Source organism: Vombatus ursinus, unplaced genomic scaffold (genome assembly GCF_900497805.2).
Source record: "Vombatus ursinus unplaced genomic scaffold, bare-nosed wombat genome assembly UNPS02014799.1, whole genome shotgun sequence".
In the NCBI taxonomy this organism is placed as follows: domain Eukaryota; kingdom Metazoa; phylum Chordata; class Mammalia; order Diprotodontia; family Vombatidae; genus Vombatus; species Vombatus ursinus.
Window position 1 is genome coordinate 27,105,882 of NW_020954577.1, and position 16,371 is coordinate 27,122,252.

General features: G+C 38.2%; 1 protein-coding gene across 1 annotated transcript; it reads right to left on the bottom strand.

Moving 5' to 3' along the window:
• Positions 1–1,170: 1,170 nt before the first annotated feature.
• Positions 1,171–15,523, bottom strand: UBA5 (ubiquitin like modifier activating enzyme 5). The gene is made up of 12 exons (XM_027872436.1): positions 15,426–15,523; positions 13,991–14,036; positions 13,797–13,886; positions 11,667–11,776; positions 11,016–11,102; positions 8,401–8,485; positions 7,243–7,347; positions 6,938–7,065; positions 4,903–5,038; positions 4,493–4,571; positions 4,231–4,337; positions 1,171–3,522 (listed from the first exon to the last, which is right to left on the bottom strand). The coding sequence occupies exons 1-12, from the start codon at positions 15,458–15,460 to the stop codon at positions 3,436–3,438; spliced, it is 1,095 nt and encodes a 364-aa protein (XP_027728237.1). The 5' UTR covers positions 15,461–15,523; the 3' UTR covers positions 1,171–3,435.
• Positions 15,524–16,371: the final 848 nt, after the last annotated feature.

Below are 16,371 nucleotides of genomic sequence, written 5' to 3' on the forward strand. Positions count from 1 at the left end.
GTGGTGGTCCTGGGGCGAGGAGGAGCACTGGCGTGGTGGAGCTTGTAGTGGGTGGAAAAGAAATCCTCCTCACAGTTCCAAGGCAGAAAAGAGTGCTTGTGGTCACTCACAGACCAGAGCATAGGCCAGGAAAGGAGTAAACACCTCACCCTTTACCATACCACCTTGGAAGAACTGAAAATTTACAGGTCCTTAGAAGTAATCTCTGAAAACAGCTGCACAAACCCCCCAAAGCTTAAAAAAACAAGGAAAGACCTGCATGAAATAATGAAGAGTGAAATGAACAGAACCAAGAACATTGGACATAGTAACAGCAATACTGTTCAAAAAACTGTGAATGGCTAAGTTATCTTTAGTAATATAAATATGCAAATCAACTACAAAGGACCTATGAAGAAAGATGCTATCCACTTCCAGAGAAAGAACTGATAAATAGATGTATAGTATGATTTTACATATACATATGTATTATGCACATTTGTGTCTAATGGTGGTTTTCTCTAGTGCAGCGTGTGAAGGGAGAAAAAAAGGACACAGAAGAGAACAAAAGAAAACTCAGAAGGAAGCACAAAAGAACAGGGTAGTTTTGAAAATGATTATGTAGTATTTATTACATAGTTTTCCAAAAAAAAAAGCAAACTGTGAAATGGAGATTCATGGTTTCATATGGAATGTTCTTTTTGTGTTGTGCTATGTACATGGAAATGGTTTTTTTTTCCTTTTTGTATTTAAGTTCAAAATGAGTAAAAAATTTTTTAAAAAACTCATTTTAATATTTTGATTTCATCTCAAATATAATATTGATTGCTCTGTCACTGTTCCTGATACAAAGAAGTCCAGCTTGGGAGAGAGGGACGTTATGCCCAGAAAGAACTGGCTACCTTCTCCTTTATTTCAAACTAAAGATCTGAGAATCTCATTATGGGAAAACAAGCTAGAAAAGCTACACCTGAGTTGAAAATTAAAGCACTGGACCTCCATGTCAGGGACAATCCATTACAACCTGGCATTTGTTTTCCAGCAGTACTGAACGATTGTGTGGATGTGTACATTAAAGATATACTTCTTAATGTTAAACATTAAATATATATGTATGTATGCATTGCATGTATTACATATGGACATATTCTATATTTCACTTGTATGAAAAAAGCTGGGAAGGAACACAAATTATGTAAGTGCTTAAACTTTATTTCTTACAATTTGGTGGATCGACAATTAATATTAATATTAAAGTGAGACACAAGGTTTAGTATCTAATATTTAAATGGTTTTGATTTTATGATTATTTCAAATTTTATTTCATATTGTTTGTATTTATTAATTGTGATACTGTAAATGTGCATTTATTTATATAGTTTTAGGAACTATATAAATAAATGCACATTTATAACAAACTGGAAAATGATGATGGGGAAAGTCAGTTTCAATTCTTAAGGTTTTTTTTTTAAGAGATAGCACAACTCCTCAGATGATATTTCTAATCAAAATTTGTTTGAATAAAGTGTAATAATATATTAACCCCTTTTTTTTTTCTAATTTGCAGAAACTTTATGCAATAAAGTACTGAGAGGCAATACGGTAAAGTCAGGATGACCTGGGTTCAAGGCCTGCTTTAGACACATAATAACAGTATGACCATAAACAAATCTTAACCTCTCAGTTTTCCCACATGGCTAAGACTGAGTTACAGACCAGTGTTACAGATCACCATCTTCAATGGTGAAAGGAAGCTTCCACACTGAGAAATCTATCCAGTAATGAAATCACAAGTCCACACAAAATATAGTAAGAGTAATACAGTACATAAAAAGCCTATATTAAACATTGTTAACCAATTATATTTCTACTTTCAGAACACATGTATCACATCAGAGTTCATATTTTAAAAATAAGTAAGTAAAACCTTACAATGTCAATGCAGTAATTTCCAAGGAAATAAACATTTCACAGAGATTACCTGATTCTCATAATATTCCTATGAACTAAAGGAGACTGTTTGCAATAAGGTGAGGTACAGAACGAAGTACCCCAGGAAAGACAGTACAGTGTCCCAGTTTTCCTCCCTTCACTATTATATGATGATAATCACCAAGACAGCCTTGGAACATCAAAAGATAAACCGTCACGACGCTAGACAGGAGGTTTATCTTTCTGAAAAAATTTACTGCGGTTTTTAAGCTTTTTGCACTTTATATGTGACATGTTCTTAATCAGTAAATTATCAGAATTTTCTTTCACTAGACTCAGTTTGGATATGGATATTTTTTCAAAGCCAAAAAGTTAAAAATACTGCTTTCATTAGAGTATTAGAAGGAAAGCTGTATTTACATTTAAAAAACATGATTTAAACAGCAATGGAAACAATATAGCAATAGTATATTAATAAATAATAACTATATTATTTGTTTTAAAAAAAACCATTTCTTTCAACCAGGCCATTATTGGTCTGTTTCATCTGTGTCTGACTAGTCCATTAAAAACTGACATTTGTGAATAGGACTGTTGTAATGGGTAAAAACAATAAGCAATTTCCAGTTGAGCATCCCTCCTGATGCGATCACAATTAAAGGTTTTTTGTGTCTAAGCTGTGCAAGTCTGAAATTTCAATATTCAACTCATCTAGGATCTAAGATAACTAAATCACAATGCCCAACTACAAAGTCAAATTAACACAGAGGCTATACAGAGATTATCCAGTGCTTCTTTTTCCTAGTATCTAGGTATCTAAGAAATAAAAGTAAAATATTAAAGGTGAAAAATATTCAGAAGGCTGCTAAATGTATGTTTAGACAGAATAGGGAATCATCTTGCAAGAACTCATCCAGGATATGACATAACCTTAGCTAGCATACAGTTTGCCTTCTTAGTGACCAGATATTCATGTCCCATCAGATACAGCATTGGTTAAATGCTAATTTCTCTCCAACTTTCCTTGTAGCTTTCCTAAGAACCACCACCTGGTTTATACTGATCATTGTCTTTATTTCAACATCATATACTAATATTTTTAAATTTCAAAAAATTTATTTCCCATTTCAATATTTTAGGTCATATGCTATCAAGGTGCAACAAAGACAACTCCTTAATCTTAACTGTAACTGGCCTCTAAACCTTAAGGTAGTATGGGTTTCTTTTATTTTTTTTATTTACCTTGACCTTCTTATTTGGGGCCTAAAGACTAATATCTCAGTGGCTAGATCTGAAAAAAAATGTCTCAGTCTCTTACAGCTCCTTCTTCACAGTCTGAGGACTCTTCGGATGAACAAAAGAAATCAAATCAAGGTACTCTTCATTTCAAAAAGGAAGATACAGTACCAATAAAGACTACATATCAAATGAAGCCACTGTATGCTTTACTAGCAATGCAGGAATTCCCAACGCTTCTAAAGTTTATTTCTTCAGTTTCTCCAGAAGGCAGAAGGTGAAACAACACTACATGTTCTTCATCTTGGCCATAAGTTCTTCCAAACTCTCCCCAGAATCTTCCACTGATTCCCCCCCAGGCAGGGCATCTTCTGCCTATTATCAAATGGGGAAGAAAAAAAAAAACTAAATGAAAACAGATTATGCATTTCCTGCTGTTCAGGAATACATGACCAAAACTTCTCACCTCAAATTATATAAACCCCATAGATTAAAAATACACCCACTTTTAAAAGACAGGCCAAAAAAACCAATCTCCATTACTGTCCTATCAACCTTCTGAATTACAAAATCCAGAAATCTTAAATGGTTCACTAGTTAAAACATCAGTACTGAACAAAAACAATCGCTTACTTTAATAAGAAGTCATCAGATAATACTTGATATATTATAAAGGAAATAAACACAATTATTTTCTCAATATCAATAAACTTGAAAATATACTACATATAGAACAAAGCCATTTAAGCCAGTATTAATAACTCCTACCTCACAATGATTGCAGCCAAAAAAAAAAATGTCTTTAAGGCAAGGTAGTAGTGGGGAGATTTATTTTTAGTATGAAAGATTATTAGAAAGCAAAAAACTTTCTTTTGACAATAAAGGTTTCCCATGCTTGTAGATTTTTAAAAAGTGTTTATTTTTTAAATTTTTATTTTCAGTTCCAAGTTCTCTCTCCCTCCACCCTCTCAGAAGGCAAGAAATACTATACCTGTTATATATATGAAGTCATGCAAAACATTTCCACATTCTGCTTGTTAATGTGACCTTATTTCCTAAATCATGCTCATTTTTTAGAAGTACCTTTTTTGGAACTGTGTATGCCACTGTAATGCCTTCAGGCAAGTCAGGAAGAGGACCAGAAGCATCTTTGAGCTCCTCTTCTGAAATCTCAGACACTAACTCGATACCTGGAGAATGACATTTGATGCTTATTTCTGAGTAGCTTGGAAAAATAGGGATTTCTTTAGCAAAGATAAAATCCTAAAAGGGCTATGCAAGATAGCTTGTGACAGATGGGGTTGGGTTTCTGCTACTACTACTTAATTCCTGATTGAACACCTACCCCAATCATTGTCCTCATGAAGTATTTCTTCTTCTTCTTGTTCAACAACCTCTTGTTTGGGTAGAGCTGCAATTTTTTTCTGTGGAAATTTAGTACCAATATGTTCCTTAGATTACCAGTCTTTATGAACTCTAGAACTAAAGAGTTTTAAATTCTGTTATAGCAACTGATCAGCTTATAGAAGCTTCTTTAGAAAAGATTTTTTAAAAGCCACTAAAGCAAATTTAACAAGAACACAACATAAATGTAATTAACTTCATTTAATTTTTTAAAAATTGCTTTCATTCAACAGTAAACTCTTCTTTTCTCCCAGGATTCCAAGCCTAAACAAGCTCTTGGTTTATTGTAAGTTTTCAGCATTTTCCTATGAATAAATGTCCCTTCAATAATCCTCAGGAACAAGAGCTTACCTTATATTCCTCCTGTTGCTTCCTGCAGTTTCTGTCATCACACTGAGGATTTGGCTTCATGGACATGGTGGGAAAGAAATCTTGCATTGCATTATAACCCAGGTAAAAACTCACAGTACCAAAATTTAACAGAAACCTAGTTTTTGGAAGAAAAAAGAACAAATACAGCTGGGTTGAAAAAAGTGTAAGCATGCATACACATACACTCACATAGACTGGGCTGAGTTCATAAGACTTTAAATCTGGAGCCAAAAGGAACCTCATTCTGAGGCCATCTAATCTAACCCCCTCATTTTATAAATGAAGAAACTGAGCCCCAGGGAGGGTAAGAGGTCTCCTATAACAAAATGTATAACTGTGAGTTTAAAACACAAACTTTTTAAGCATTCATTTAGATACAATAGGCAAAGTTACAAATTATTCTTATGTATTAATTAAAGCAGATTAATGAAAGCTTTCATAAAGGAAATACAATATTTTTTCACATTAGTGTATGAACATGATTAAATAGCAATTTTAAAAAATTATACATGGGGTTTTTTCATACTTTGAATAGATCAGTGACTTAAGTTATTCATGAAAAATTTCCTCTACCAATGAAAAGTGGCACGTTGTGGGTTCCTCCCTAGAGTACCATAGTTTAGGGTACTAGAGAGACAAAGTCCTGTCTAGTAGTTATGTGCTGTCATATTCAAAATAGATTTACAATGCATATAAAATGTAAAAGTACTTAAGTAAAGAAAAAACTAGCAGGCCTGAGGGAGGGAAAAGCCACCAAATGTTGAATGGCCCCCGAGCCCAGGAAGGAGACTAGGAGCAGGCCCAACTCAAAGACAATGCAGCCCAGAAGCGGGCACACTTTGGGTCTATCGTCACAGAAATTGAAGGTCAAAGGAGAAGGGCTAATTCAGGGAAGCGTCTTCTTCAGTGGGAGCCAGACGTAATCCTTTTTAAAAAGCAACATGAGGGAACCTGGAAGGGAAACTTCAATAGTGAAGCAGTCCCCTTTACAGCACCCCCATCCAGTGTGACCTAGCAGGCCAAAGTAAGCAGACAACGAAATGCTCAATGCCTAAAGAAAGAAGTGGGTGTGGCATCAAGCTCTGAGGTTCACCTAATACCAGGAAACAACAGACGGCAGGGACTTGAAGCAGAGTAAGCTCCAAAAGTGTGTAAGAAGACCTTTATGGGCCTAAGTAGACAGACTTTCTAATACCAAACTGCCAGCAGCTGCAGGGACCTTTAAACATTGAAGTCCCATCAGGAAAATGAACTGTTTAAATTTTCCAGAGGGCTCTTACTACTTAAAGCATCTTTTTTGATGCCTCTTAACCAGAACCTACTAAACATTTTTTATGCTTTTCTTGATCATTCTGGGTCACGTTATGAACACCAGAGGCCTGCGGAGACACGGAGGTCTATGCGCTCCTAGACTCAGAGGCCCCAGGCACCGTCCTAGATCATGGCGTATGGGTGGCGTTTGTTGTTACTGTTCTTTCTGGCCTGCTTCCTTAGAGTCAGTTATTACTAGCAGCACACTGGCTGCTGCAGATCTTCCATCCAATTTGTACTTCTAATTTACTGTGGACATGGGAGTCCTGAAAACCACTACCAATACACTTATGTGTAATATTAAGAGTAAAGGGGCTCTGAACAGGGCCTGAAGAATCTGATTACAAGTAAGGCACATCAACTCTGTGACCAATCTGCTGATGCCGCTGAGAAACACTGACAGCTTGCTTCTTGGTCCTTGGCTATGTTCTGGTGTCAGAAGGTAAAGGTCTTACCATAATTAATAGTTGTTTTTTTAAAATAATTTTTATTTAAAGAAAATTGGGACACCTGGTCACACTTAAAGAAGAAAAATCAGTGTTCCATAAAGACCCCAATGTCTATAAGCTACCCCTAACTATAGACTTAAGAAAATCAGTCTCTTGATGATCTTTCTATCCAGTTCAACTTCTCATAGGTACTACTTATATACTTTTATACTACATATACAAAAGACAATTCAGACATTTTTTCTAGCACTCACTTTAACACATTTTGTACAAGAATTCCAGCAACCACTCCCATGGTAGTGGGAAGACTAGCTGCACAAACTCCTTCTCTTTTTAGTGTCTTTTCATCAATATTCTCAGCTACTACCAGTGGAGGAGCACACTTTAAGGAAAAGGAAAAAAAGGCAAGGTTATTTTAAAAGAATAAGTAAAAGAGATGCATAAATAGAAATACATGAAATTAAGATTATGTTTTCTCTCCCAACTCTCTCTAGTTTTAATTTTACATTTTAAAAATTGTAGAACCTAAAAATGGACATCAAACAACAGTAGTACATACCGCAAAACAAGCAGACTCCCCAGGAATGATAAGTTGTATGTGCCCTGAGACTGCGTTTTCACTGACCCCAGATTCCATCCATGTTTGCCCAAGTTCATTACAAGCCTAAGTAGAATGAAGTCACAGCTGTGAATAAAAGGCTAGAATTTACTACATATGTTATTTTCATGAAAAATGAGGATCTATACACATATGCCATATATATATATATTTTAAAATTAAATCTATTTGTATCATAGTCAAAGCAAAAAGTTATGATTTGTAATGATGATTACATTTAGTTTTTCCATTCTATTAAAAATATTAGTTATAGAGCATAATATGGTTTACTAATTATTAACACTTCTGAAATTATCAGTAGATGTAAAAATCTTCTCCAAAAGAATCCTAGCAGCAATTAAGAAAATAATAATGCACTTTGATAAAGGAAAAAAAATACTCTAATAATTCAACAGTAAAGAGTTCATGATATTGAGAAACACCATCTTCATAGCAATTTACACATTTTAAGATGTCAAGAAAATTCAAGCTCTCACAAATAAGTACTACTGTAAAACAGTTCTATCAAAATATACATATATATCTTTTAAATAATACATCTGAAATATATTTGAAATGAACAAGTTGTACACAGCATATTTGCAACTTCATGTGCAATCATCTGTTTTATCATACTATGTTACAGAAATTTGTTTTAGTCCATACATTAAAAAGATAATAACAATACATCTGAGAAGTATGTGTGTGATTGCACAATTGCACACATGCACGCACATATGTATGTACATCTGTGTACATACACACACACACACCCTTAGAAACAAGGGGTCTTCAACCAGATTAGATATTTTTGCTTGAGCTACTGAGTAATATTGCAGAATGTGCTATCTCTCTCTATATATAGAGAGAGAGAGGGAAAGAGAGAGAGAGAAAGAGAGCAAAAAGCTAGAAAAATATCCACAGATATGGGTATTTCAAAAATTTTTTTTAATAATCTAAGAAATTAGTTTAAAGATAAAAAATTTTAGAACACTTCAGATTTAGGGCTCATACAAAATCATTTATTGCTCAGATAGGAATTAAGACATATCAACAGAACACATATTAAGCCAAATGCATGCAGTATCATGTCCTTTGTGGACTAAATAAAGTACTCACTGTATTAATTGCCATTCGAGCTTCAAAGTTGTCCACACAGCTCAGAACTAGGTCAACAGGTTTCCCGCTTTCCAAGCCGCCATTACTAATCAAAAGAAAAAAATAAGAAAAAAAATTTTAACTGGATACAGAATACAACATTCTAATAGATAGCAAGTATACATAGAGGGCACTAATTCATAACATTTACAATATCTTAAGCAGAGACGATGATTCGTATTTTGTTACGTTGAAGGTAATAAAATATTAAATCTTCTACCACGTTGTTACCTCCTCTTCTTTCATGGTAATCTAGTCATATGTTTTCCAAATGGCCTTTTCTCAATCCTTACATTTCTTGACCTTTCTGCAGCATCTGACACTGTAGATCACCTTCTCTTCCTGTACACTATCTCCTCGAGGTCTTTCTGAAATTGCTCTCCCCTGTTCCCCTATGTGTCCTCTCAGTCTCCTTTGCTGGTTCTTCAACCATGCCACACCAACTAACCAAGGGTATCCCTGAAGGGTCTGTCCTGGGCCCCTTTCTCTTTATATTCTATGCCACAGGTAGAGTATGTATGTACCTAGCTTTATATTGTGCAGTAGCCCACAATACTCCTGAGTAGGCCCAAACCAGATTAAACTGTAACTCAGAAATATTTTTTTAAAAATCAACAAAATACAACATAGATAACTGTAATTTGTGGTTTTCTAAGTCAATACACAGCCCACAGGGATATATTTCCATGTGGGTTTAACCCCAGTGCTCTAGATTATGTCATCCTGTGACCTCATCTGCTCCTAAGGGTTCAATCATCATCTCATGGATCTATATATCCAGCCCTGGTCTCTTTTCTGAGCTAGCTGTGAATTTCCAATTTCCTCTTAAACATCTCAAAACTGGAGGTCCCACAGGCATTGCAAAATCAATATACCCCAAAGAGAACTCATTGTCTGCCCCCCCAAACACTGCCTCCCCTTCTAAACCTGTATATCACTGTCAAGGTCAGCACCCACAAGCTCAGTGCCAAGGCTCACCCCCCACACCTAATCTATTACCCAATCTTGTTTCTACCTTCCCGATACCTCTCATACAAGTCTCTCCTCCACTCCTACAGCCACAAGTCTCATTCATGCCATCATCACCTCAACAATCGACTCCTGAAATGGCTTCTCATTGCTCTGTCTCAGGCCGCTCCGTCTTCTCCAATCCACCCTCCTCTCAGGTGCCAAAGTGGTTTTCTGACACACAGGTCTGACCACCACCAACCCTCCAGCCAGAGAGTTCCGGTGGATCCCTATTCCCTCAGGATCAAATATAAATTCCTATTTGGCCCTGATAGGTCTTCATAACCCAGCCCCTTCCAACCTCACCAGTTTTTAGACCTGACTTCCCCCCATTTACTCTATGATCCAGCCACACTGGCTGACTTGCAATTTCCCTAACATAACACCCCATCTCCCACTTCCAGGCCTTTGCAGGGGCTGTCCCCCCTGCCTGGAATGCTCCACTTCCTCACCTCTACCTCAGTTTCCCTGGCTTCCTTCAAAGATCAGTTTAATTCCTACCTTCCTGAGAAGGCTTTTCCCAGACCCCACTATTCCTAGCCCCTTCCTCTCTACAGATTACATTCCATATCCTCTGTATCTTGTATGTACCTAGTTACCTATTAGGGACATAGTAGGTCCCAGTCTCCATAGTTACAGAATGTATGCTCCTGAGGACAAGGACTGTTTTTGTCTCTTTTTATACTCTACCATGGTACTAATACAGAGCAAGCACTCAATGCTTGTTAACTAACTGAAATTACTCAATACCTTTCATTGCAGAGCACTTTCCAGTTTAAAAGCATTTTCTTTTTTTTTTTTCTAGTGAGGCAATTGGGGTTAAGTGACTTGCCCAAGGTCACACAGCTAAGTACATGTCAAGTGTTTGGTCTGAGGTCGGATTTGAACTCAGGTCCTCCTGACTTCAGGGCTGGTGCTCTATCCACTGCGCCACCAACCTGCCCCTAAAAGCATTTTCACATGCATGCTTTCATCTGAGCCTCACACAACCTTATGACAGAAGCAGGAATTATTTTCTGCATTCTAGATATGAGAAACTCTGTTTCAGAGAGGTTAAGTGACCACTATCCTAGTACTGCTGGTGAAAGGCAGAATTAGGTTTACAAACCTACTTTCCTGGATCCTTCTGCCTCTCAAAATGGAAAAGAGTTTTTTAGCATTAGCCCCTTACCACAAACACACACAAACACACTTATCAAATGAAACTATAATCCAGACCATAGTGAATCTTTAAATACCAGAAAATAAATACAATAATTAAAATTGAATATACTTGGTAGACTCTTGTAATAGCCTATTATAATGTCTCATGTTCTAGCTTAAAAAAATTTTTTTGAATACAACTACAAACAAGAAATTAAATAGGCAATGCATGAATTGGGTCTTTCCTATAAGGATCATTTTAAGATAGGCCAAAAAATTATGCAATTTTTTAAAAAGCATATGTTACTTATTGAGATCCTTATCTGACTGTAAATAACTCAAAAGAAGGTATTTTGATAGCAAGCACAAAACTAAAATTAAGGGGAAAGGTATCAATGGAAGATTTCTAAATAAGCATATTTTACCTTATTCTATCCATGAAATGTTGAAAGTTGTCCACTGTGGTGATATTATAATTATATACTTCAAAATGAACATCAGGATTAATATTCCTTAAGGAAAGAAAAAGGAAATAATTACAATAAAACTCATTGGTAGGGGCAGAGAACAAAATAAAAATTAAGAGGACAAAAAAAAAAAAGAGTTGGAAGAGTTCCAGAATATTTTGTACTAATCCAGAATTAGAAGTGCTTACTTGTAATCATAAAAAAAAAAAAAGAATCATTTTGCTATTCCTTTTCTCTCCCACCTCAGATAGCGGTTAAATATCAAATACAACAGTGAAAAATAGACCTTGTAAAAGTTTAAATAAAAAAAACAAATACTTCATGAAAACTGAGATTAACTCATAGGGCAGGAGTGAGCCCTCCCTTTCAATCTGCAGAAAAGTTTCTGATACAATGCTGCTCATTCACTGAAATTCAGCAAGAATTTACTGGATATCTACTGAACTTGTTAAGGCAGAAGCCACAGGAGGGTTTTAGCTGCTGAATATGAGTCAAACCTACAGTTATAAACAAAACACAAGAGCTACATCCAGACACCAAGTGAACTTTTTATACAAGACACTGGGAGATGTCACTTAATTATGAATACTTAATTTCTATTCTACTGACCGTAAAGTATGTTCTGCCGCTTGAACTTTGCTTAATCCTGCTTGATGGGGCTGGAAGAAAAGTCTATTCATGTTGGCCAGTTCCACTTTGTCATAATCAAATAGTAACAGCTAGAGATAATAAATAATATTTTTATGAATAAACACCTCATTAGTAATTCATGTGTGCCAGTCATTCATAGGGTTAAAAATGAACTAAGTTTCATCAGATGTAAACAATATAAATGATTATTCATTCTCACTCAAAAAGTATTTAAGCACCCATTTTGTATAAGATATTCTAAGTACAAGAACAACAAAAACAAAATCAACTCTTAATCTTATATTTCAATCCCAAATAATAGTGCTAAAAAGATGAATCAAGAAACACAAAGAAAATCTGTTCAAAATTCATTGCAAGTTCATAAGAATTTTCAGCAGGACTTTGTCACAAGTGGAGTCGACTTTATACTGGTGGTATACTGGAGCTACTTAGCTCTCTCAGAAAGAAGAGCATGATGACTGACTTCTTATAAAGAGGTCACATCATCCCCATGTCATTATACATAAATAAAAGTCACCATAAATTTTCATAATTAGCAACCTAAATCTTTAAGAGCTAGGTCAAGTTCTTTTTCTCTGATATACAGCATTGTACAGAATCAATCAGCTGTGGTGAAGTCTTTAGATAGAAGATAAAAACGTGCACTATAATTTAAACAAAAATATACTTGCAGTAGAGTGTATGTATGTGTGTTGTGTATACACACTTACACACACATACTGCTTATGTCGTGACTGAAAAAAAGAAATTCTAAACTACAACTTAGACTTTAACCAATACAAAATCATTCTTCTTCGTGTGTGTATACACACATTTACACACACACACACACACATACTGCTTATGTCATGACTGAAAAAAAGAAATTCTAAACTACAACTTAGACTTTAACCAACACAAAATCATTCTTCTTCGTGCGTGTTTGTTTGTGTGTGTGTGTGTGTGTGTGTGTGTGTGTGTGTGTGTGTGTAGGACATAAATCAAAAAAAATAACTTGAAAAAACAAAGGTACCAACAAATTTTAAAACCAATAATGCATATTTTAGAAAACTAGATCAACCTATCAATCTAATTTGAGGAAAAGGAGTTCTTCTCCCCACTTTTTTTTTCAGAAAACCTAATAATGTTTAGATGTTAGAATAACAAAATAGGATTTTAAAAAAAAGGACCCAGTTCCAAACCAGAACATATCAAGGTCAGACTCAAGAGTAAGGAAAAAGCCTGGACCAAAATTCACAGGGAGCGGAGGAAGATTTCTAACTGAATTCTGACACTTCTCTACAAATCCCTCATTTTACAGATATTATGTGATCATAAATTTAGATTTGGAAGGAACTTCAAAGGTCAAACCTTACATTTTACAGATGAAGAAAATGAGGTGCAGAAGGGGGTAAGTTTGCCCAAGGTTACACAGGCAGTAAGGCACAATTCAGGATTTGAATCCATGTCTTCTGACTCTAAACCTAACACTTTCAGCTGAAATGGTTTGTTACTTAGTCATTTGTTCACCTATTCTAATAGTTTATAAAAAAGTTTTTCATAGTTCCTATCCCAAAGAATTAGTAAATGCTTCAGACTGGTACGCATATTTCTCTTATCATTAGATAGAGGATATGTAGTTACAAGTAGGTATCAGTTGTTCAATATAGAAGGTGACATCACTGCAGAAATAAAATTTACTTTAAGAAATTGAGGAAGCCTAAATTTCAATGGTATCATAACTCCCTCCATTAACAGATCACAACTCCTCATTCATGAGGCACAATGGTGAAATATATTAGTTCTTGGTTACCAATCTTGTGAAGATGAGTATTCCACCACACTAAAACAAGGGAGCAGACAGCCTACTTGGACCTGCCCAATTTTACACTGTACTGTTCCAGCATCTCAGAACACAGGCTCACTTCACACCACAATTTAACACTAGACTAGGACTTAAACAATAAATGTTTATTTCAATAGCTTCAACTTATTTCAAGTATAGGGGGTACATGTATGTGTGGGTGCTTATATGACATAATACTGACAGTACCTGTTTCTCCAGGAGTAAATGGTTCATCATGTGATAGTTAGAAAAGCATCTTTTACCTTACCAATGCCACATCTTGTTAGCATTTCAGCAGTAACACTACCAACTCCACCAACACCTACTACTGCTACAGCAAAGGTGCGGATTTTCTGTGAAAAGTACATTAAAAATACTCTAATCAATATACTTCTTAATAGTTGCAAAAAATTATTTTTGGGTCAAAATCTTCAAAAATGTCAAATAAATACAATACCTCATAATCCTTCACAATTCCCATTCGTTTCAATGCCATCAGGCGACTTCAAAACAAAAGAAAAAATTATTTTTAAAAATAATCAAAAACATTTTAAGCTTAGATCTGTTGTACAGTACTGAGTGCTAGACACAAAAAACTTAACAAGTCTGCAGGTGAGTCTTAATGGTGAAAGTAAAGATCACAATGAACAGCCTGAGTGCTGCTCTGGAGCCCAGAAAACATTTACAAACAACAAAAACACAAACCAGGGATGTGGGCACCATGGGAAAAGTGTTGGCCGTGGATCAGAAGACCTGGGGTCAATTCTGAGCTGTACTACAGTGTGACCTTGGGCAAGTCAGTAAACTCCTCGGAGCCCTGGGTTCCTCATCTTTCAAACGAGAGGTTTGGGCAAGATGACCTCCTGAGCTTCCTTCCAGCTCTAACCCTAAGAATTTAAAGACAGGATAATGTGATGATCTCCAGCAGATGATGGGATGCCCCCACTGAGATCAAGCAGATTTATATATCTGCCTTTTGCCCTCTTAAAGGCAAGAGGAAGTTACAAGTGTTGAATGTTTAGGTAAAATAAGACAAAAGTGAATTTCATTAGTTTTCTTTAACTTTCTCATCAACATTTTTAACATTTAGTAAGATGACCAAACTTCCAAATAAGTTAGGTCATAATCTACTCCTTGTTCTCTTCAGTTCGCACCTCCAGCTCTCACCCATCTTCCCTTTTACAATTCATAAAGTCATAAATTCATAAATCCATGAAGTACACAGGAGAGTTTAGCACTCAATGGAAAATCCAGTCTCGTGTTTTTGGCTAATTGTTTCATTCGTCTTCTTTCCTAATATAGATTCTAAGGTCCTTGAGAGCAGGTCCTACCAGTCAAGGCTTTCTTGTACCCTTGAAGCAGGTGGCACAGTGCCGTAACTGTACACTAATACTTGTAAAGGTCTAATTGCACAGAGAAATCCTGTAGAGTAGCCTGAGGTACATACTGGTTTAACGAACGGCCAAATATGGACATGTTTTCCCCGACTTCGTCTGTATAATGGGTACAATACTGCTTGCCTTCTCAATGGGTATGGAAGGGGCCGGAGGGAGCAAAAGCATTGGAAACGGAAAATTTTAACAAATGAACGTTAAAAATGAATGAACGAATCTTTTTTTTCCTTTTTAGTCGAAAAGGCATACTCGAGGCTAAACACGCCCTGCGAACCCTCCATCTGGAGCGAGCCGCGAGAACACCAACCTGATCTAGAACCGCTCTAGGCGGGATCCTCCCCTGGACCGGCCCTTTAAAAACCTCTTCTTACACCCCGGGGAGTCGGGGAAGGAGGCGGTGGGGGAAAACGGGGCACCCGGCCCAGGCCGGCCTCAGGGCCAATCGAAGTCGCGCACTCCGGGGACCCAGCTCGGCGGTTCTGCAGGGGCCGCGCTCACCTGTACGGGTTGGAATCCACCACCTCCGGGCTCATCTTGTCGATGCGGACCCGGCCTCCGCCGCCGCCGCCGCCCACGTCCCCCCCGGCGCTGCCTCCCGGGGCCCGCCGGCTCCGCTCCTGCGCCAGCTCCCGCTCCAGCTCCTGGACCCGCCGCCGCAGCTGCTCCGCCGTCTCGGCCGAGGAGGAAGCCATGTCCGGGGCCTGGGCCTCGGCCGCCCCTCGCCCGGGCCTCCGCCTTCCCCGCCGCCGCCGCCCCACGCTGCTGCTCCGCGAGCCAGACCCGCTGCGCAGACACGAAAGCCGAGCCGGGAAGCACCCACCCCGCGCCGGAGCGACACGTCGCCTCAGTTCGCCGGGGCCACTTCCGGTGTGCTACAGGCATCGCCTTCCCTTGGCCACGCTTCCTTCCTGCCCACCCCACCTAGCCTCCGCCTCTCCGGGCACGCAGAGCGGGCAGGAGCGGAACCGTGTAGCCTCAGCGCCTACGTTCCCGGAGGATCCTTTTGCGAGGGACCAATCGGCTTTCCGGTTTCCAGTGAATGAAGTTTGAAAGGAGGGATAGTGTGTGGCTTCTTTCGCCTCAGTGAAGCAGCCGTCCCTTCCTTAAAAGAACCAGTCTCGTCATCTGGGACGAGCGGAAAGCAAAGGCTGCTCTTGGGCAGACAACCACAGACAGACAGAGGCGGTGACGCCGTTGCTAGGCAACTGCGATGCGAGCCAATCGCGGGCGAGAGGGAGCGAGCCGCGCCCCCAAGGGCTGCATCCTGTGCGGAAGTGATCGGAGGGCGGGCCCAGAATCCCGCCCAGCCCCGCCCCCATGGGCAGCGTCCCGTCGCTCACCGCAAGGATGGGACGGCCCGGCCCGGGCCCCGCCCTCGGCCCTCCACGCCCCCAGCTCCGCCCTCCCACGCCCCACGCCAAGACAAACTTTGGACCGACGCATT

Bases quoted from the DNA above. Each gene is read 5' to 3' on its own strand.
- UBA5 (XM_027872436.1), bottom strand. From the start codon at position 15,460: ATGAGCCCGGAGGTGGTGGATTCCAACCCGTACAG. The intron at 4,572-4,902 runs GTAAGCTCTTGT...AAATTTCCACAG, and splicing joins AGCAACAGGAGGAATATAAG to AAAAAAATTGCAGCTCTACC. The intron at 4,338-4,492 runs GTAGGTGTTCAA...GTCATTCTCCAG, and splicing joins TCATGAGGACAATGATTGGG to GTATCGAGTTAGTGTCTGAG.